Raw genomic sequence first — 22710 nt, 5'->3', positions numbered from 1 at the left:
TACACCAATAACTATCCACTTACCTTAACCCAAAGGTCCGTCACTATCGCACAGTCACCTCACCCGTGCCCTAACCCTAACTCACCTACCCCGCCCTAACCCTGACGTCCACACAATCGCACACTTACCTGAACCCAACCCGTAACTTTCCACCACAGCGCTGAAAATACCGAAGCAACAGAAACCAACAACTGAATTCTTTCCCTAGGAAAAAGTTTGGTTTTCTGTTTCTTCGATATTTTCAGCGTTCGCTGAAAACGGGTCGATATTAGAACACTCGAAGTTTTGAAACTTCGGTGTTCTAATATAGGCCCACCAGTTACTATGGCTTCATCCTTTTGCTCACCTGCTGCTGAAGAAATGTAGGCAAAAGTGTAGTTGTTTGCCTCATCAAAGCTGTCTCAACAGAAAGGTACAATGACTCTTTTAATTTACTTGCCTCTACAGCCTGCTTTTAAACTTAACTCTAGGGCTGCTACTTTTCTTTTTCAAATTGGAATGCTGCTTCATGTTAAAATACAGACCTTTGTAAGAACTGATTTGTTATATAGAAAAGACTACAGAGAGGTCATGTTTACAGTTCATCTTGACAGTGGATTAATTCACTGCTGTTGAAGTTGTGGTATTTTTGTATTCAGTAAAAGACACAAAATTGCTGGAGTTCACTTTCTGGACAGTGACATTCTGGACTGCATTGTAAGATGGATAGAGAGATATGAGGAATATCAAGAAAATAATAGACAAATTCATTAGCCACCTTATAATGTGAAAGGTGTGGAAATGGAGTGCTGTTATGACCTAGGTAGAGCCAGTAGTCAGCTGTGTACCAGACGTTTGGGGGGATAGAGGTCTAAACCATTTGCTGTTCTGGCTAGTAGGCTTTCTTAGATTTAAATATTGCATTTTTTACTTTGTTTCTTATTTCTGTAAACTTAAAAAATATATTTTCTGCTTAGACTTGTGATGTGTAGTGTGTAGATGGTGTTCATGAGAGATGTTAGCTTAGTAGTAATCCAGGAGAGATTAACATCTTTTGTGTCTTATATGTATTGGGGCCATGCTATTAAGTTTAGAAAGAAAGGTAGAATTAAAATGGCTGCTGCATCATTCAGTATTGGTTTAAAATGGGAGACATCAACTGATTTTAGTTTGAGTGAAGACAGAAGAATTAGATTTTCTAATGTTTCTAAAAATAGCAGACCCTGTAAGGTTAAAATCTCATATGCGAACCAAAACCTGTAATATTGTCTTTCTTCTTTTCATTGCACAAACATTATTAAAATTTAATTTCAGATATTTTGCACTATATTCCAAATATTTAAAATTCTTATGTCAAATTGTGCTATTTTTGAATAAGATTTTGTACTTTAAACCTGCTTTTTGGCTGTTATTGCTGATACATTGTAAGTGTTTGTTAGGCTGTATGCATACTAAGTCAGATGTGTATACTTGCTGCAGAGTACTGAACTACTCTTTATCTAAAAATCTTTTGGTGCTGTATCACTAACCTGTGTATTAACTACTGTGACATTGTACTTGGGTTGAAATTATCAGTTCCACAGATATTTTCGTTGCTTTCCTCCGCATTCTGTTTGGCTTCTAGCCTTAGTCTGTTGTTTCTGTACTCTGGGTGGCTCCAAAAAGTGTTTTTACATTAGGAAGTCTTTGGCCTGCTTCCAAGTGGCAGTAGAGGTTGACGTATTCACGTCTCACCTGGAATACGCAGTTTAAGACCTCCAAATGCCTGCTTGCTATTGGTCAGAAGGCTAATTTGTTTGTTTGAGCTTTGTTTCTGCCTGGCTCATTGTGTCAGTGTTCCAATTCACTGAGAGGCAACACCATTTTCCTTGTGTCAGTGTTCCAATTCACTGAGAGGCAACACCATTTTCCTTGTGTCAGTGTTCCAACTCACTGAGAGGCAACACCATTTTGCTAGAGGCTTCTTGGTACATTCAGGTTAATTCACTGCTGTGTAACTGTCTGAAAAAGCTGTTTTGCACTGTATTCCAAGTATTTAAACTACTGCTGTTTGTGCTACTTTTGAAGAGGTTTCTGCACTTTAAATCCTACTTCTAACTGTTATTGCTGATACATTGCAAGTGTTTTTGGCCGCATCCATACCCAGCCAGAACTGTATATTTACTGCTAAGTGCTGAAAAATCTGTTAGAGCAGCGTCACTAATCTGTGTATTAACTACTGTGACTATATTCTTAGGTTGAAATTGTCAGTGCCATGGACTCTTGCCATGGCCATTTTCTTTGGTTTCCTTCACTTTCTGTTTGGCGTCTAGCCTTAATCTGCTGTTTCTGCACCCAGGTTGTCCCCACAGTGTTTTCACATTAGGAAGTCTTTGTTCTGGATGTGAGTGGCAGCAGAGAGAGGACAGGTCACCTCTGACCTGGGATACACTGTTTGAAACTTTCAGGAGCTTTCTTGCTATTAGTCAGTAGGTTAATTTGTTTGTTTGAGGTTTTTTTCTGCCTGTATAAATTCATCATTTTTGCGCGATGATGCTTGTTGTGCAGTGGCACTTGGCAGTGCCCTGAGTGCATGCACACACCTTGAATTGAAGTTTGTGCTATACAGCTGGCTCTTTAATTTCATAAATCCCTAGCTAAGCAGCTAGTTTTGTGCACCGAGCAGCTAGTTTTCATGCTGAGAAGCACCCACTGCTTGAGATTGACCCTGCAAGTAAAGTAAGCATTGCATTTTATTGAAACATTTTTGATTCACACTTCTGTCTGATATTTATGTTGGTTGATGTTGTTGTGTCTTTCAGCTTTTCCCGGTTAGGGGTCGCCACAGCGGAACTCCGGTCCGCTAATGATTGGCAATTGATTTTTACGTACCGAGTTGCCAGCTCTGACGCACAACCTTCAACTAAGGTATGCCCATTTACGCATGTCTCCATGCAGAAGACGCTCTAGCTGAGAATCGAACTGGACAGTGTCTTACTGTGAGGCGGCAACAATACCGCAGCACTGATGTCCTTCAAGGATGCATCTGCAGTCCTAACAAATGGGTTGTCCTGTCGTCAGGCAGCCCTTCGGTTGGCCGGATTCCAAAGTCTGGGTCTGGCCTCGGCTGGTGTCGCACTTCACCCGACGTCATCTCTGCTGGTCTTCGGGTATAAAGGCATCAGCCGACGCCATTTTCCTCAGTCTTTCTTGCCGCGTGGCCCCGAAGCAGAAGCTGTTCGCAAGTGCCGGTCGGTCAGATCCAGAGATTACTACTACCGAATACTACTTGAAGACTTCTAAAAGCTAAGTACCCGTTGGGACTCTTTCTTGCCTCAGCCGATGTCAGAAAAAGTAAATAACTGTTTAACTTCTGGGAAACAAATACCTCATAAAGATTTCCACTCTTACTGCTTACCTTGTTTAGGCCCAGACCACGACGTAGCAGCCTGTTTAGCCTGTGCTTCCTTCAACCGACGAACGCTTAGGCGTCGGTCGGAGTTTGCTGAACAGTTTTTCGGCTCAGATTTTGCGTACATTATGCCGTCGGATCCTCCGACTTCTCAAATTGTTAAAAAACGCAAAGAAAAAGACTGACACTCGCGGTCCACGGTTTCGGCCGAAACCACGGTTAAGCAAACCGCGAGTGTCTCGGTTTCGGTCGAAACCGAGCAAACGGGTCAATCTTCAGCCGAATCCATGACTACTACCGAGGCCCCTGCTACCCTAGTTGAATCGGCCTCTGAAGTTTTGCCTACTAATGTGGTTCCTTTAGAATTATCGGACACCATCCCTTTGGATGTCTCTACCCCAGCACGTGGTGCTGCTAGGCCTCCTGCAGCCATGTCTATTAAGGCCTTTGCCAGGGCTAAAGCAGCCAAAACTGCTAAGTCAGTGCCTGTTAAGCCCCCCTCACACAGGCCCAGTTCCAGTTCTCAAATGCTTACTCTGGCAGAGGATCTCATCTCTTTAATAAGGGGATCCCAATCTCACCCAGACAGGGCCTCTCAGCCTCCTGAAAAGAGACCTAGAGCAGAGCCCCCAGAGCCAGTGTCCACAGATGATTCTTCTGATGATTCAGACATTACAGACCATCCAGAGGCTCCTTTTTCTACTTATGAAGATTCCGATGCTGAAGAATCTATTCCATGTGCCTCTCCACCAGAGGAATTTTCCTTTGGGGAAACCTTACATGCCATGAGAGAGCAATTCCAATGGCAGGGACAAGATTTCTCAGATTCAAGAAAAAGGCTTAGGACCTTTCTACACTTACCAACATAGGCCCTTAGCTATACCTCCAGTTCTTCCTGTTGTGGATGATGCATTTAATGATGTTTGCACTGCTCCTGATACTTTACCTCCAGCCCCTGCCAAACCCGATAGGTTTTACAGGGTACCGGACACTCATCACCACCTATACAAGGCCCCACTTGCAGATCCTGAGACTATCTCCCAGGGGCCTAAGGCAGTAGCCGACCTCAGCAAAAACCCTCTCCTTCTGAAAGGGAATCCAGGTCCTTAGAGATGGGGTAAAAAAGTTTACACCTCTGCTACTCTCTCAGCTAGAGCTTTGAACTGTCAGTTTCATATGATCCAATACCAAGAGTTTATGCTTGATCAGTTAACTAAGAAACTGTCCTCTGATGATTCCTTAGATAAGAAATATGTTTTAGAAATGGTGAATAACATTCAACAGGTTTGTAACCATTCTTTAAAATGTGGCTATGATGCACTGGAGGCTTCATTTAGATAAGCCATGACTGGCACAGTTATAAGAAGGCATGCATGGTTGAAAGAACAGGTCTTGCCGGATCATGTTAAAGCAAAGCTGTTAGATGCTCCTATGGATAAGGCCAGTCTATTTGGTTCTCCTGCCCAGCAAGTAATGAAGAAAATGGAAGAGAAGGCAAAATCTGTACAAACAGTTAAAGATTTCTTACAGGTTCAGCCCCCAAGGTTTAGCAGGAACTGGCCTTCCAAAAATTGGTCATCTCCAGACTCCTCAAAATCTCAGAGAGGCAGGAATAGACGTTCCAGAGGCAGAAATCAATCCAGAGGAGGTGCCTACAGAGGACGCCAGTGGCAAGGCAATAACCAGCGAGGCACAGACACAACCACTGCCACTGCAACAGGACAATCACAGTGACTTGGCTCTGACACCGCCTACCAGGGAACAAATAGCAGCACCCTTAGGCGGAAAGTTAGCCTTATTTTCAAAAAATTGGCACTATATCACAAAAGACAAGTGGATTTTGCAGACTATAGACCAAGGCTACAGGTTTCATTTCCACACATTACCAGTAAAAGGAGGAATGCCAAACCTACCTCCAAATCAGAAAACAGAAGCTCTAAAGCAGATAGCTCAATTAACAAAAATGAGAGCTGTGGAAAGAGTACCACCATCAGAACATGGCAAAGGATTCTACTCCAGACTCTTCCTAGTACCAAGAAAAGAGAAAAGTTGGAGACCTATTCTCGACCTGTCCGCCTTAAACACATTCATCATTGTACCAAAATTCAAAATGCTGACCTTACAGCAACTTCTTCCCATGCTGGGCAAGGAGTGTTGGCTGGTAACTCTAGATCTCAAGGAGGCATACCTGGACGTCCCCATACGACCAAATTGCAGAAGATACCTCAGATTTCTTGCAGGATCAGAGCATTATCAATTCTCAGCATTGCCCTTTGGCTTATCTACTGCGCAGAGTATTCACAAAATGCCTGGCATCAGTAATCGCTCATTGCAGGCTACAGGAATCCAAATTTATCCATACCTGGACGACTGCCTGATACAAGCGGACAACAAAAGCAAGCTGACAAAAGACTTACAAAGAGTCATTTGCTTACTACAAGCCCTGGGATACACAGTCAATTTAAAAAGTCAAGACTAATACCATCCCAAACAAGAACATTCTTGAGTGCAGAATTGGACACAGTAAAACAGATGGCATTCCTAACTGCAGAAAAACAAGAACAACTCCTCTTTACTTCTTGGCATTAACAAAGCAGAACAAACTAACAGCAAGGAAAGTACTGCAGGCCTTGGGCTTCATGGCATCATGCATAATCCTGGTCCCCATGCCAGACTGCATATGAGAAAACTACAGTGGTACCTAAAGAATTTATGGTCTCAACACAGGCACAGCTTAGAAACCGAAATACCACTAATCCCATGCCTGAAACAAGAGTTCCTATGGTGGGCTCAAGCATGCCAGTCAAACCCAGGCTTGCCCTTCCACAACTTTCAAGCAAGCCAAACCATCACAACGGACGCCTCAGACCTAGGTTGGGGGCCCACATGCTAGACAAATGCATACAAGGATTATGGACCCCAGATCAACTGCACCTGCACATAAATCAAAAAGAAATGCTGGCAGTAAAACTAGCAATCCAGAATTTCAGACCATTCCTCAAAGAAGGCCATTTGATGATAAGGACAGACAACACCACAGTCATGTGGTACATCAACAAGCAGGGAGGCACTCATTCATACCCCCTATGCCGAATGACTCTGGACCTATGGAATATGGCTCTGAGCTACAACATTCAGTTGCAGGCAATATTTGTACCGGGAAAAGAAAACATCCTAGCAGACATGTTAAGCAGAACAACCTCGGATGCTCACGAATGGATGCTACACCCGGACATCTTCAAGGCCATCACACAGAAATGGGGAATGCCACAAATAGACCTATTTGCATCCCCACTCAATCACCAGCTCAAGAAATTCTGCACAAGGACATACCACCCACTTGCATGGAAGGTGGACTCTCTATCCTTCAGTTGGAAAGGCCTGACAACATATGCATTTCCACCTCTTCCTTTGATGCACAAGGTACTACTGAAAATCAAAGAGGAGCGTCCAAGGATAATTCTGATAGCTCCAAATTGGCCAAGACAACACTGGTATCCATTGCTGAGGAGCATGTCTCGGGGCAGAACGTGGACACTACCCCTGATGCCTTTGATGTTAACTCAGAACAACTACAACATCATGCATCCAAATCTAAAAACTCTGCAACTGACTGCCTGGAACATTACATAACAGCAACTAACCCAGATTTATCCCAAAGGGTTAAAGACATTATCCTGGAGGCCCGCAGACCTTCGACAAGAAGGAACTATGCAGGAAAATGGAAAAGGTTTGTCATTTGGAGCACTGAAAGAGGAAAAGATGTGTCAAAGATAGATATTGCCAACATCCTGGAGTATTTGGCAGAGCTTCTCCATACAGGCCTGTCCTATTCCTCCATCAAGATACATGCATCAGCTATTTCTGCAGAATACAGCTTGATCCCCTGTCTTCTCACATCCTCTACTCAGGCAGTTCCTCAGAGGAATCAAGAATGTAAAACCTCCTAGGAAACCACCATTACCAGCATGGGACTTGAACTTTGTGCTAGAAAAATTGACACTCCCTCCATTCGAACCAGCAGCAACAGCAGATCTTCAACACCTATCCTGGAAAACTGCTTTCCTACTGGCAATTACTTCAGCAAGAAGGGTTTCGGAACTACAGGCCTTAATGGCAGTACAACCCTTCCTAATCTTCCATCAAGATAGAGTATCCATGAGAACTAATCCTACATTTATGCCTAAGGTGGTATCCAGAGTGTCTCTAAACCAGGCAATCCACCTACCTACCTTCTTTCCCAATCCACAGAACAGGAGGGAAAGACTGCTGCATATCTTGGATGTACATAGACAGTTGCGCTACTACCTGGACAGAACCAAGGGCAATAGAAAAACTGACCAACTTCTAGTAGCCTATGCAACAGGAAGGGAAGGAAAAGCAATTTACAAACAGACAATCTCCAAGTGGATAGGAAATTGCATAAGATTCTGTTACTCCTACCATGGAAAACCAATTCCACAGAACATAAGACCTCACTCTACAAGGGCTACAGCCACTACCACAGCTTTCTTACGAGGAGTGGCTACCAAGGAAATTATTGAGGCGGCTACTTGGACCTCCGTGCATACATTTGCCAAGCATTATAACTTACCTCTATACTCTAGATCCCGAGCAGGGTTTGCCACTGCTGTACTGCAAGGGATCCTAACTACACCATAATTCTATTTCCTCCTCCCCTAGTTTGGCTATGGTATTCTACCCATTTGTTAGGACTGCAGATGCATCCTTGAAGGACATAGTACAGTTTTGTACCTACCATAAATGTAGATGTCCGAACAGGATAGCATCTGCAGTCAGGATTACCACCCTCCTTCCCTCTGTGGTACTCCTAGGGTATTTACCCTCCTAATAGCTAGCTGGGGGGGATCTCTTATGGTGTATTTGTTTGTATATATGTACATACATGCTTATTTTTGTGTTTGCCTTCTACTTTTTGGAAACATTGGCATTTATCCAAAATTTAGCTTTCCAAGAGGGCAACTGGCATCTGGGGCAAGAAACACTGAGGAAAATGGCGTCGGCTGATGCCTTTATACCCGAAGACCAGCAGAGATGACGTCGGGTGAAGTGCGACACCAGCCGAGGCCAGACCCAGACTTTGGAATCCGGCCGACCGAAGGGCTGCCTGACGACAGGACAACCCATTTGTTAGGACTGCAGATGCTATCCTGTTCTACATTTATGGTAGGTACAAAACTGTACTTTATTTATGTTGGTACAGCTGCTTAATATTCTACATAAGCACATTTAAAGATGCTGTTAATTACATATGTAAGCAAGGGGTATCTAAGACTGTAGGAAAGTATTTCGCTATAAAATGTTGAGGCAAAGTTACTGTTCTTGTATGATCCTTGAGCAAATATGAACATTCAAAGAAGAGTAAGTCGATTTTGATAGATTACAAAAAAGCAGTTCATGTATCAAAGATGCGTATGCTTTCACACTTGGTCTAAATGAAAATGTAGACAATTAGAAACTGTTACCCTATAAGATGCATTTCCTAAAAAGGCAGTTGATACTGATGATACATACGTGGTGGTGGTATGATGCAGCAGCAAAGTAGCAGATGTAGAATAACTTCTTGAGGAAAGTTCTTAAAATAAAAGAGAGGTGTATCAGAGTAATATATCCCATAACACTGCATATAGTAAATAAAATTGTTTTGTGCTACTTGTTGCTCTAAACTTTGCATTAAGGCATGTAATTTAATTGTTTTCTGCATATTTGGAGAGGAAAAGATTGGCTAATTATAAAAGGATTTTGTATGAAATGAGAGAGAAACATTTTGACATCATTTAGAAGGTTAGAGTGCTGGTCAGAACATTAAAAACTTTTTGTTCTCAATAATAAACCAAATGCTGTGTGTAGTGTTTCTTGTACTGTCATTTATCATTTTTCAGTCTTTTTTTGACTGTGAACAGCCATGGTAGTGTAGTTACTGGTGTGGTATAAAAGTATGTACATTATAGCAATAACCCATGGCTGGGTGTGGATAATGCTGGATTTGCCAAGGGTTGGTGTAGTTTAGTCACGAGGATGAAGTCTGAGTGACCAAACAAAGCCAACCATGGGTAAATACAGAATTACCCACACCTAGCCATGGGTTATTGCTATTATACAATGATATTTTTTAAGAAAAAAGTTACTTTTCTTAAATAATGTCCTTGTGTAATGGCACTGTGGTGCTCTTCTGTGTTTTTCCCTGGTATCGTGGGGCTTTCTTGATGTATTGTGCATGCATATGGGACTTATATTCCCATGCTAATGCAGTACATCAGTGCTGAAAAAAGGAAGCAGCAGAGAAAGGGAAATCTCCATTGCTTATTTTTTTTTAATTAAAAAAAAAAATTGAAATCTGGAACCGTTCAGACTTATGACAGAGACAAGGTATAGAAAATACAAGGATAATCAAGAATGTTTCCCTAGTTTTGCATAATATACCTCATTATCCTTGTATTTTCTTTGCACTTTTTCTGTTGTACTTCTGAAGTGTCCGATTATGTAAGTTTTTTTTTTTTTTTTTTTTTTAATAAAAACAGAAGAAAACTGGAATCTCCATAGTGTATATTGGTAGAAGAAAGTCTGGGCGACCAGACTTTTGTCTATTGGTATATGCTGGATACACTAATGAAGGACAGAACTGAGTTGTGTGTATGTGTAGACCACTTTCACTTTTGAACCAGGATCATTCAAGTGACAGCTGTTAGTTTGGATATGGCCTTATTTTTATTTCAGCTTGCTATTGTATCAGTTTTGGGCATGGAATTTTGAATTTTTTTTTCATCTGCATCAGTATCAAAAAGAATGATTAATATAATTTTTGTTAGACTACAGTAAAAATGCTGCGGTTTATGATTTTTGTTACAGGGTATAGGAAAAATGTTACCATGCAACTCACTAATTGTTTTTTTTCTTTTAGGTTATCATACTCTCCAGTGGGTACATGGATGTAGTTTGACTGACGGGATTAAGATTGGCATTGATCAGTATGCTTATGATGGGGAAGATTTCCTTTCTTTTGACAAAGAAAGTCTCAGTTGGATTGCAGTGAATAAAGCTGCCCAACAGACTAGAGAAAAATGGGATGAAGAAAAAAATCTGAATCAGTACACGAAAAGATATCTTGAACAAGAATGTATTGAGTGGTTGCAGAACTTTTTACGCTTTAGCAATGGAAAACTAGAGAAGAAAGGTAAGGGATGGTACTTTTGAGCAATTTCTTGAGACTGCTTACTTTAGATATGTTGTAAAGAAATTGGCTTGCTCTTGAAAAAATGCATCCATTGCCTTTTATGATGCCAGATGTAAGTTCACTATTTAATTTCCATTTTCTGTTGTTAAGTTTAACAGTTTGTCTAGATGTTCAATATTTACATCACTGTTGCAGTAGCCTAATCTGTTAGGTACTTACTCTAGTGACTGGCCAGCTTTCAAAGCTTAAAGTTACTTCCAAGTGCTGCAGCTATCAGGAGTTTGAGGGAGCTCCAGTATGAAGGCAGAGTGCCAATTTAGCCAGAAATGTTTTGTAACTCAAATACTATCCTTTGGTGGGTTCTGTAGAACTACTGGTCAGCTAGCGGTCCTTCAAGGCAGGGCAGGTAAGTCCCCTTTGATGAAAATTTCCACTAAAATTTTCTATCTGAAGAAAACTTGTGTTTTTCTGATTAAAATGTGGTGTTTGCTAGAAAACTGAATGTTTTTACGGACTGTCATTGCATTTTCAAGAGAGTTTGTATGTAAATGCTCTTAGGAACATTTTGTGTGAAAAAAAAATCTATTTTTGACAGAATTTTCCTACAGATTGTGTAGGTTTCTTTTTGGGACAGGATATTGTGCTTGTGAGGGCACTCATCTTTTTCCCCCAGTCCCTCTGGTGTTGCACCTACAAGCATCAAAGACCAGGAGATAGCCAAGTCCTCTGTGGCTGCAATGAAGCACTTGGTTGGCAAGGGAGAACCACTCTTGTTGCTTTCAGGGGCAGAGGCAGGTGAAGGTCCCTTCACTCAGCTTTACTAAATACCCTGACTCTTGGATGAGTTTGCCTACCATGTGCCAGTTATTTTCCAGGAAGTTTGAAATGAAAAGTGAGAAAATCTTGTCTTTTCCTATCCTATTTTTGTGGACAGGGAAGATTTGCTGAGATTTGCTAAGGAGCTCATTCTGCTTTTTCTTTGCCTGCCAGTGCCTCGTGAAATACCAGAAAAAGCGTTCCCTCACTTTCTGACTTGAGAAGTGCAGACCTTGCAGGGGGATGTTGGTACTTCAGGAGTTTCTTCGCAGTCTGAACATTCTGATTCTGGGGAAATTATGGTTTCAAATTTCTGTCTAACAGGTTTTATTTTTCCTGAGACTTAATTTAAAGATGAAAGAAATTTATCAGTGGGTGCAGAATGAAATTACTATTTCACAAAAAATGGAGTATGATTTGTCACCGCTGGGCATACCTATATTTGCAGCTAGTCCTATTACCTGCTTTAAAGAATGTTTTTCTCAATGCTGTTACCTGACAGCCATCCTCCTGCCACCAGGAAGTCTGACTGGTAATACAGGGCTCCTCAGTCTGAGTCTATCTAAAACTACTGCTGTTTAACAGATTACTGCTGGAACCCTATTGCCTCTGACAAGGATGGGAAAGCTTTTGACAACTTAGGGAAGAAAGTGTGTTCTTCCGCTACATTAACTTTCAGGATTTAAAACTGTCAAACTCATGTGTTACAGTTTTTACTTTTATCTTTTGAGAACATGCAAAAGTGAATAGTTAACCTTTCTTTTTATGAGATTAAAATTTCTTTGAATATCTCTTTGACATCAGCTTCCAGTGTTACCAAGCATGGTTTAGTGTGATGTTCTTCATTCCACATTGCTGCAGTCCTAACTATTGGGGTAGTCCGCTGTCCAGTCGGCCGAAAAGTATGTGGTATGGGTCGGTCAGGCGCGGAGCGCGCTTGACGTCGATGCGTCAGGGTACTAATGCACGACGCTCATATCGACATCATATCCTCAGTCTTCGATGGTGAAGGCAGGTTGATTTTGCAAGTTTAGCGTTTTTTGCGTGAAAGTTTTTGAAGTCAGAGTTTGAATTAAGTTGGCTACCCTTCTGGTGGGGATTATTAATTTTTTTTTTTTTTTTGTATTTAGCAAAGATTCAGAAAAAAGTAAAAAATTGATAACTTCTTGAAAAACAGATACCTCAGTATGATATACATACCCATAGTATATTATGTACTTTGTGGGCCCCTTGTGCGAGCAGGTTGAGCTCGGCTTGTGCTAGATTTAAGCACTAAAAGATTTTAGTACTGAGCTCTTCCAGGTTTAGTGTTTGGGGACTGTTGTAACTATAAAATGCCGCTCATGCTCGCGCCGCCCGGCGCTAAAAAAAACAACAGGACAAAACAGCAAAAAAGGGGTCGACAAACCGGCCTTCCTAGGGGTGGAGGGTTTACCCTGGGGCGGTTGCTTTAGAGGGGGTTTTTAGAGATTACTGATGAGTTACAGGATGTCTCCTGGAAGGAAGCAGGAAGACGCTCAGGGAAGTAGGCCAGGCTGAGGGCTCCCTCCTGTGGTTGGCTTCTCTGGCCTCCTTCTAGCTTCTTCCCTCAGTTCCCAGGTGTGGTTAGTTTCTTCCTGTTTGTTCTTGTAGCTGGGTCAGGTTTTTGCCTAGAAGTTCAGTGCTAAAATGGCAGAAGCTATTGATGGCAGGGATCTGGGCCTTATGCCCCCTAAGGAAGATGGCTGGAACCCCAGTTTGAGTTTTCAGTGGAACCTGGGCTTGAGAGTTGAGTTAGGGCTGAGGTTTGAGAGTCTTCGGCTGAAGACTGATTTCTGATCCCTGCATTCTGATCCTTCTGATTCTGCTCCTTCAGATTCTTTCATTTTCTTTTCTTTTCACTTTCATGCATTCAGATTGGGCCCTCATTTTAAATGGAAGGCCAAGCAGGAAGGCCAGATAAAAATTGTTTTATTTTAAGGCCTAGATTTCTTTTAGCTCTGTTTTGAATGTGGTGATTTACCAAGTTTGTTTTTGAATGCTTCCTAGAATCCTTGCCTTTTGCCCCTTTTAAGTTGATAGCCGTTATCCTTATAGGGAGATTGAATGTAAGAAGATAGGGTGCCTGTTTTAGTTAGGTAAGGGGTCTCTGAGTCTCATAAGTATCTTTTAAAGTCCTAGGGGCCCTGTTGCTTGTTCCCTCCTCAGTCTAAAGGCATAAAGAGCTCAGGGTTGAAAATAGAGACTTTTGAATAGAGATACTTCTTCCACTTTAGCCATGGTGATCAAGTCATTCATGTTAAAATATCAGTCTGATCTTCTGTCACAGTTGAAATCTAAAGGTGGATGGAAGAATCTAAGGTAGGCTAGTTAAAGAGTTAAGGTATTCTGTCTGCAGGTGCAGACAAATTCATGTAATGTTTTTTTGATGCTGTGCAGGCCTCTTCCAGGTGGCCTCTTCTTCTCTCTGTTCTTCGGTTTTTGTGGCTGTGAGAGCCTCTTCAGGTTGAGCTGCCACTGGAGTCTGTTCTTCATAATGACAAAGTGTTGGATGATGTGTTACAGTCTGATGTGTTGCATTTTAAAGCCTTGGATGCTCCTTTACAGTCTGATGTGTTGTGTGGTTATTTTTGCAGGTGCAGTGTTAAAAGAAAAGCAGGTGCAGAAAAGTCTATGCAAACTGAATTATTTGCTCTGGGAATGATTCCAGTTTAGTTAGGATTGGGAGGCCTGGAGCTGCTCTAGAGCTCGGCCTAGGGGGATCTAGGTCTAGGCTTAGGTCCAGTGAGGGGGGGGGGGCCCTGCTCAGGCTTTCTTTTGAGCTCCTGGTCAGTCTCCCCAGGTGGGCCACCTACCTGCAGGGTCAGTGCTCATACCAAAGCTTTTCAGCTGCTCATTAGGAAAGATTTATCTTTAGATCTGGGTGGGATGTAATTCCCCAGCGAAAATGGGTTCCACTACAACCCTTTTTTCCTTACAGGGGCATTTTTCCTCTACGGACATCCTTTCCTCCAAATGCTTGACATTCCTCCTCTACATAGGACTCCTTCAGCAAGGTATTCACAAGAGCTCTGGCCTCAAGATAGCTTCCATTGCATTCTTCCTGTGCAGAAAGCCTCTGGGAGAAAGGAGACCAATCGAGCAGCCAACCCTACTTTCCTAGAAGGAAAGAGACCTGGTTTGGATTTATCTATCCTCTAGTTGGCTCTGGACATTCTTTAGTTCAACAAGTTGGCGATGAAAATTGTTTTAAACAGCTTCTCAATCTGGGATATTCTGATGGCTGCTTTAGATTCTGTCAAGTACCTCTTTGCTGGAAATTCTTTCTGGTAGTTACTAAGCATCTGCGAGTTAAGATGCATGGCTCATTTAACAGAGTTCTGCAAAGTAGTGGTTCTTGCTCTAAATATTATCTACTATCTCACAAAAGGGCTGAAACATCAATCTAGCTTACTTCATTCACAAAGGAATTCAACCATCTCTAAACTTGGGCGCTAGAAACTTTCTCAAATCAGAAAAGGAAAAATAAAAGGTATTTGGATTATGTCATAGCAGTGCTAAGATGCCTGGGGTATTCTGTGAATAAAATAAGAAGAAGAGTCTTAGTACCTGGGCTCACAAATGCTTTGTCCAGCCAGTTACTTCCACAAACATGATCTTTCAAAACCCGGACAAACAACAGGGAATTCCAGTTTAAGTTCCAACTAGCTCTTCAAAAGGGCTGTTCCAGTTGCTTTTCTGAGGCACCTTAGCTCTCAATGCACAGAGTATGGACACAGTTCTTGTAAGCCAACTATGTGATAGAAGCTGGCCTCTCATTGGCCTGCGGACACAGCACTGCCAGGATTTGACATGAATATCTCAAAATGTGCTGACATTGCATTAAGGAATTTTGCTTCAGAGCTCATCAAGATCACCTAAAATTCTGCTCACTCCTGTGACCGGGCCATACAGAATCAAATTCCTAACGACAGATGCCTCAGACATTGCTTCAGGGAGGCTCATCTAAAGTGAAAGTGGAATTCAGAAGCTTGCTGCCAGAGACTACAGCATCTTCATATCAGTGATGAAAGAAGGAGATGTTAGCATCACCACAGATTAATCATTTTCAAGTTCCAGTCACAGGTTGGTACAGTTAACAGCAACAAACAAACTGTCTACTTCTTCCAGGGCAGGTGTTGATTCTAACATTCAACTTGTGCGTCATGTGGTACATTTTATGGAGAGTTATCTAAGCTTACAACTAACTCTTGGATCCCTTTTGGAGATTGGGCACAAATCCTTTTTCCTCCTTGTATGATGTGGGTCTAATCATGGACAGAGGTCTGTTTGGAGTGTTATAAAATTCCAAGTGTAGTGTCCTCTGGATGTCCACTGTGATATTTGGAAACTCAACCACCAGCAGCCAAGTTTCAAAGATCTGCTTTGAAAGTTTGCGCTTCTCAACTGCTCTTTTCTTTCAGAAATGTCTAAGTTCGTATTATGTCATGCTTCATGATTCTGCCTCTCCTTCTTCCAGATTCGCTTCTTTTGCCCAGGCAGACAAAGTCTTCCTGCTCTTGTTTTAAATGTGTTGGCAAGGGCAGACCACACTGATATTCAAGGATTTCTTGATTCTGGTCTCATGGTCTTTACCCTTTGCCCCCACATTTGTTGTCTCCATATTCTGAAGCGTCTGCAGCTTGTCATTGTTTCCCACATAGGTTGCAGATTGTCTTATAGACATTAAGAGTTTAATGTCAGCAAGCTTCATCTTCAGAGATTGCATAAGAATTTTTAAAGCCAGAAGACCTGAGTATCAACAAAGTTTCACATGAAAAATATGTGAAGAAGAGACTTTTTTATCTTGGGCTGCAATTTGAAGAAGAAGGAGTTAATTTTTTATTGGCTCTTTTTTGCTGCGTAATTTTGAGTGACAAAGGTTTGGGCTCTTCTTCCATTCTGTTGTTCAATTATGCAACAAGTTATTTTTCTGATCCATTAAGATCAATGCCAGCAGAATTTTTGCTCATGCAAATTTCTTGGGGGGTAAGATTTAGACCCTTTGTTTTTAGAGCCCTTTCCTACTTTGGACCTCAATTTTGTGTTGGAGAAACTTACTCTCTATGCTTGCAGGCCTTTCAGCTACTGTTGGAGAAACTCTACTCTACAACCTTACTGCTTTTTGTGCAATTGCGTTGATGATTGGCAGTTTCTGAGTTAGGAGGCCTTTCTTTAGTTGAGCCTTTGATTTTTTTAGGGGTTTTACCGAGCAGCCCATTTAAACCTTTGCTATGCCTTTTTTCATTGTTTTAGTGATTCTATTTTGGACTATTTATTCTACCTGCGTTTATCCAGGATCCTAAATTTGAAGGGAACTCTTTTGCACTTTTTAGTCATTTTTAGGCAGTGTTTTTAGTTGAAAAGGATTAGGATTTTAGGCTTTTAAAGCAGTTGTGTGTCCAGGCAATTATTTGTTTGCAGAGCATTTTTTATTGTGGGTGTTAGGACCTTGGCTTCTCCAGCTGTTTTGGCATTTTTTCATTGCTGCTTGTTATTCCCATCATCAACAGCTTTTTTCCAGGGGTGGTGGCCATTTATTTAGGAGGGCTACTGCCAAGGAGTCAGCTACATAAGGGCTTGGCATACCTACCTTCCTACTTGGTCTCTACTTTTGGTTTTTTTGGCACTTTTATTACCCATCATGTTATCAGCTCCTGCTTCTTTATGATTTGCCAGCCTTGCACCTCTGCTTTGCTTGTACATGTTTATAGGACTGGGGACTGCAGGAATGGTTTAGCCTCCCTTACCTTTACCATATACTCTGGGCATTCAGATTCTGCAGCATTGTGACTGGAACCTACCAGTAATTTTTTCCCAATACCATAAGACGCAATGGCGTGGGATGTACGCGATTGCAATCTGTATGTTCTATGTTTACATTGTGTTGTGTAGGTGAGTTTATGTTTTTTGGTCCCCCGCCTTATTGTTTTGGTTTAGGGGGTGGGTGTGTTTGGGTGGTTTTGTTTATGGCCTTTTTGTTTCCATTGTATAGATCATACTGCCAGTATTGAAAGACTATTCATTTATTCTGAGTCATCGCGTGAGTATTACCCTGGTACTGGGATCTAGGACTGGCGCACCCGATAGTTATCCTGTCTCATTATTGTCCAGGGCCCATGGACAGCGGTGGTAGCCAATAGCACTTTTCTGATGCTGCTGATACTTCGCCTGCTTGTGGGTCAGCAGTGAGAAGATTAACTTGGCTTTGTTCTCAAAACTTTCCTAAAGATGTTAAAATTGAAATGTGAAATTGTCCCTTAGACAAGGAAGTTCTGTTTGGCTGCTCTGCAGATGAGGTGCTGACAAAGTATGAAAGAGGGATGCTGATTCAGTGGGTGACTAATATTGTTCTGTTTTTCAACCCTCTATTTTTAAGATAATTAAAATGTTCCTGTTTTCCTTAGCTTCTTTTTTAATATGCAGTTTAAGCTGAAAGGAGCTATAAAACAGTTTTAAAAGCAGTAGTAGGGAGGATCCAAATAGAAAGGTAAAGCATCTAACAGTCAAGGACAGTCCTTCCATTCAGCATCACTGTCTGCCTGTTCAGGACCTCCTTCCCTCCCTCTGGTAACCTTTCCCTCTCTCTGAGGCTTCATCTTCCCTTGTGGCACCAGATTGTGACAGATCAGTTGGTTTTCAGTCTAATTTGCCAGGGATATGCTTGGCAGTGGGAATCCCTCGCTTTCTCTCAGGGAATTCCTCATTGCTCATTGAACCAAGCTTTCTTGCTTCCTCTCATTCTGCCTCACATGCTTGCACATAGAGTAATAGAACCAGTGCCTCCCTGCCCGATGAGCAAAGGCTTTTATTCAGTGATTTTTCTGGTACCAGTGAGGGAAGGATTCTTGAGGTCTGTGTTGGATGTTTCCTTTCCTTTCTAAACCTTTTTGTCAGGATTCCTAAGTTTAAAATACTCTCCCTTCAGTCCCTTTTACCACTTCTCCCTTCTGTCATGGTAAAGCTAGACTTTAAGTATGATTACCTTCACATTCCAATTGCAAGCAGTTCAGATGTGTTTTACGTTATCAGTTCTCTTTCTCAGCCTTCAGACTCTCCACTGCTCTTAGGGTATTCTCAGAGTGTCTGACCCCATTAATTGCTTATTGCAGACTTCAAGGCATTCACATTTTTTCCATGTTTGGATGATTGTCTTATATTTTCACACTCAGTTTTTATCTGCTAAGAGTTTTTTAACATTGTTCAGCATGTTCTAGTTGGTCTGTCTTTTCAAATCAACTTTCAAAAAATCTTTTGTCATGACTTCGTACATGATCATATTTCTGAGTTATCTGTTAGATTCTGTCTCAGAAATAGTCGTTTTTCCGACAGACAGGGCAGAGATGCTTCAACAGTTCTTCCTGAGTTTTTGCATTTAAAGCCAAGCATCTGCAAGGGAATTTCTCAGATTTTGGGTCCTTCTCCTGACCATACTCCACATGAGGAAAAATTCAGTGGTACTTCGGGTCAGTCTGGACTTAGCATCTTAACACTTTATCTTTTCAGATCCCTTTTCTTAGACTTGCAAAAAGGGAAATCCTCTGGTGGGCAGACTAGATCTCTTGCAATCCATGTCTCCCATTCTCCCTTCTGACCCTGTGACAGATGCATCAGATCTGTTGTGGAGTGGTTTTCAAAGAGGTGAAAGTGTCAACTCTGTAGAACACTGAAAGACTGAAGAAAATACAAGTCAGAGAGGTGCTGGCAATGATTAATGCTTTGGAAGCCTCAAATCTTCTCTGGGCCCCAGGACCACTGCAGTGTACTTGGACAACACCACTGATGCAGTGAGTCTGACTACAGAATTCTTACATTACATTAGAGCAAAACTTGTTTGCAGACAAGCTAAGCAGGATCAGGACAGACCCTCATAAATGGAAACTTCATCCTGGAGTTGTGCAAGAATTGATACAGTTGTGGAAACACCACAAATCGATATGTTTGTCTACTCTCAGAACAAACTAAAAGTTCTGTTGCAGGACTTTGAGTAGACAAGTTTGGAAGGCAGACTTAGTTTATTTCTAATGGACGGGAATGTTCCAATATGCTTTTCCACCCTTTTCACTGATATCCAGATTTCTTCTGAGGATCCATAATGACTTCCCAAAAGTTCATAGGTTCATAGGTAGGTACTAGGCTATCTGCCCAAAGGCATTTATAAGCCAAGCCGGAATGTGTTGGCTTTCACCACTCCTGTAGATTAGTTCCCTGTGCCTCTGTCCAGCAGAGCCACTGAAGTGATCCCTGGGGTAAACTTTCTGTTTCCCATACACTCGTCAAGGTTTCTTTTGGAGAGTGTTAGTGAGGAGCTCTGCCTAATGTAGATTGGAATCTAGTTCCAGAGCATGGGAAGTCTCTGGGATAGGAATCTATCCCTCCAGCATGTCCTATTTATTGTTGTGGTGAGATTTAGATCTCTATAGAGTGTGTGGTTCGAGGGGATATGGTTTTCTTTAGGTGGAGCATATCCATCAATTCTGGTTTGGACATGGCCTTGTATGTCAGGCAGAGATCATCACTGACTAGGCGGTATGCAACTGAGTACAGCTAGAGTTTCTTCAGTCAAGTTGCATAGGGCATCTGTTTGAGGCAAGTGATACTCTTGGTGAGGTACTTCTATGGTCTTTTCAGCTGTTGCAGGTGTCTTGTAAGGTACATCCCAAATGGGGCATTGTACTCTATGATGGGTCTGATGAGTGATGTGTTGAGGGGCACAATGACCTCTTTTGATCTGGATGCAAACCCTTTTGTGATTAGGTGGGCCACATAGAAAGATTTTCTAACCACCTTGGCAATGTGATTATCAAAGGAGAGATTACTATCGACTTGAGTCCCCAGATCCCTTATTATGTCTTCTGTATTTGGGGGGGGGGTACCACCTATGTGGTAGTTTGTGGGTACTTTGTTTTTTTCCAAAGGGGATGACTATGCACATTTTGGCATTCAGCTTGAGGCCATGGTTTTGATACTGGGTATGTGTCTCAGTGAGACCCTTTTGGAGGATGTCTGTGTCAGCCGGAGAGTCAGTTATAGCCCCTAGTTTGCAGTTGTCTGCGAACTTGGTCAGCCATAGTCCTCCTGTGCTTGCCTGTACCTCTGAGAAGCATATGCCAAACAGGAGGGGTCCTAGGACTGAGCCCTGGGGAATGCCACTTGTAACTGATTTAGAGTCAGACATATCTCCTGCAACTCTTATCATGTGGGTTCTGTCTGTGAGCCAGTTGGCAACCCATCTCGTGACGTATGGGTTTATGTTCAGGCTGGTGAGCTTGTCTATAATACCATAATGGGGAATGGTGTTGAAGGCCTTTATGAGGTCTAGGTAGGCTGCTTGGACCACCTTTCCTTCATCTATAGCCTTGGTAACTGTCTCAAAGAAGTCCACCAGGTTTAGGAGGCATGATCTGCCCTTAACAAAGCCAAACTGGGTAGGGTCCAGTGTTTGGAGGTTCCCAATGTCTCTGTTAATGAGATCCATGATGATGCGCTCCTTAGCCTTGCAGACCAAGCTAGTCAGGCTTATAGGGCGATAGTTCCCAGGGTCTGTTGTGGCTCCACCTTTGTGGAGCGGAATAACTGTTGCTGTGCGCCACTCTATGGGCACATAGCGTGCGGAGAGGCTGAGTTTGAACAGTGTGTTTAGGTGAGGGGTTAGTTCATCTTTGAGCTCTTGTAGGACGCAGCCTGGGACACCGTCTGGTCCCATTGATGCTGTGTTTTTGGCTTTGGAGAGGGTTGATGTCCTTCAAGGATGCATCTGCAGTCCTTACATATGGGTTGTCCTGCTTCAGGCAGCCCTTCGGTCGGCCGGATTCCAAAGTCTGGGTCCGGCGTCGGCTGATGTCGCCCTTTCCCCGACGGCAGAGCGTCTGGGGTATAAAAGCGTCAGCCGACGCCATCTTCCCCAGTCTTTCTTGCCGCGTGGTGCCCGAAGCAGAAGCAGTTCGCAAGTGCCGATCGGCCAGCTCCTGTATCTTCAGCTACCTAAGACTTCAAAAGCTAAGTGGGGACTCTTTCTTGCCTCAGCCGATGTCAGATCAAACGCTTAAAGTTAATAATTGCTTAACTTGTGGGAAACAAATACCTCATAAGGATTTCCATTCTTACTGCCTCCCCTGCCTAGGCCCAGACCACGACGTCTCGGCCTGTACAGCCTGTGCTTCCTTCAATCGACGCACTCTTAGGTGTCGGGCGGAGTTTGCAGAGGAATTTTTTGGGGCTAGTTATTGTTACAAGATGCCGTCGGAGATTCCAATTTCTCTTTTACCCAAAAAATGGAAGGACAAGGACCGACACACGCGGACCGTGGTTTCGGCCGAAACCACACCTAGGCCTACCGCGAGTGTCTCGGTTTCGGCTGAAACCGAGTCCTTGGTACTTCCGACAGTCGAAACCGCACAACCGACAACCTCGGCCCTGAAGGCCTCCTCTGAGTCGGTTATAGAATTCCCTTCTGAAACCGGTGCTCCGGAAACATCCGACACCATTTCTCTAGATAAAACTACGCCAGCACGTGGAGCAGCCAGGCCTCCTGCATCCATGTCCATAAAGGCATTCACACGGGCTAAAGCTGCTAAACAGCCAAAATCTCTGCCTCCCAAGGCTATTCTTCAGGGATCCTCTACCGGTTCACAGATCTTAACTTTAGCTGAGGACCTTATTTCCTTAATTAGGGGCTCTCAGCCACATCCGGACAGGGGCTCTCATCCTCCTCTAGAAAAAAGGCCCAGGGTTGAGCACACAGACCCCCAGTCTTCTGATGAGGCCTCTGATGACTCTGCAGTATCAGACTACCAGGAGGAGGCCTTTCCAGCCTACGAGGACTCTGATGCAGAGGAAATCTATTCCCTCGGCCTCCCCTCCGGAGGAGTTGTCCTTTGGGGAGACCCTTCACTCCATGAGAGAGCATTTTAAATGGCAGGGCCAGGAATTCTCTGATTCCAGGAAGAGATTAAGGACTTTCTTGCATTTACCTCAGCATTGACCTTTGGCTTTTCCTCCTGTTTTGAATGTCATTGATGATGTGTACTCTGAGTCTAGCATTTCCCCTGACTCCCTTCCTCCGGCTCCTGTCAAGCCCGATAGGTACTACAGGGTCCTGGAATCACATAATTTCCTTTACAAGGGCCACTCTGCTGACCCAGAAACAATTTCCCAGGGCCCTAAGGGGGTTGCTACCACCACTACAAAAAATCCACTTCCTTCTGAAAGGGAGTCCAGGGCTTTAGAGAGATGGGCTAAAAAAGTGTATACTTCTTCCACTCTTTCTATGAGGGCATTAAATTGTCAATTCCATATGATACAGTACCAA

General features: G+C 42.8%; 1 protein-coding gene across 1 annotated transcript in view; it reads left to right on the top strand.

Annotated features, from left to right (window-relative positions):
* Positions 1-22710, top strand: part of LOC122810551 (major histocompatibility complex class I-related gene protein-like) — a gene marked incomplete in the record, with an annotated part of 1143023 nt that overhangs the window by 111980 nt on the left and 1008333 nt on the right. The window contains 1 exon segment of the mRNA XM_044082133.1: positions 10293-10565. Within this exon segment, the coding sequence (XP_043938068.1) occupies positions 10293-10565 (273 nt within the window).

This window comes from Protopterus annectens, chromosome 9.part0, assembly GCF_019279795.1.
Source record: "Protopterus annectens isolate FY-2018-M chromosome 9.part0, PAN1.0, whole genome shotgun sequence".
In the NCBI taxonomy this organism is placed as follows: Eukaryota; Metazoa; Chordata; order Ceratodontiformes; family Protopteridae; genus Protopterus; species Protopterus annectens.
The sequence above is the reverse complement of the archived record's forward strand: the minus strand, read 5'-3'. Positions and strand labels throughout refer to the sequence as shown.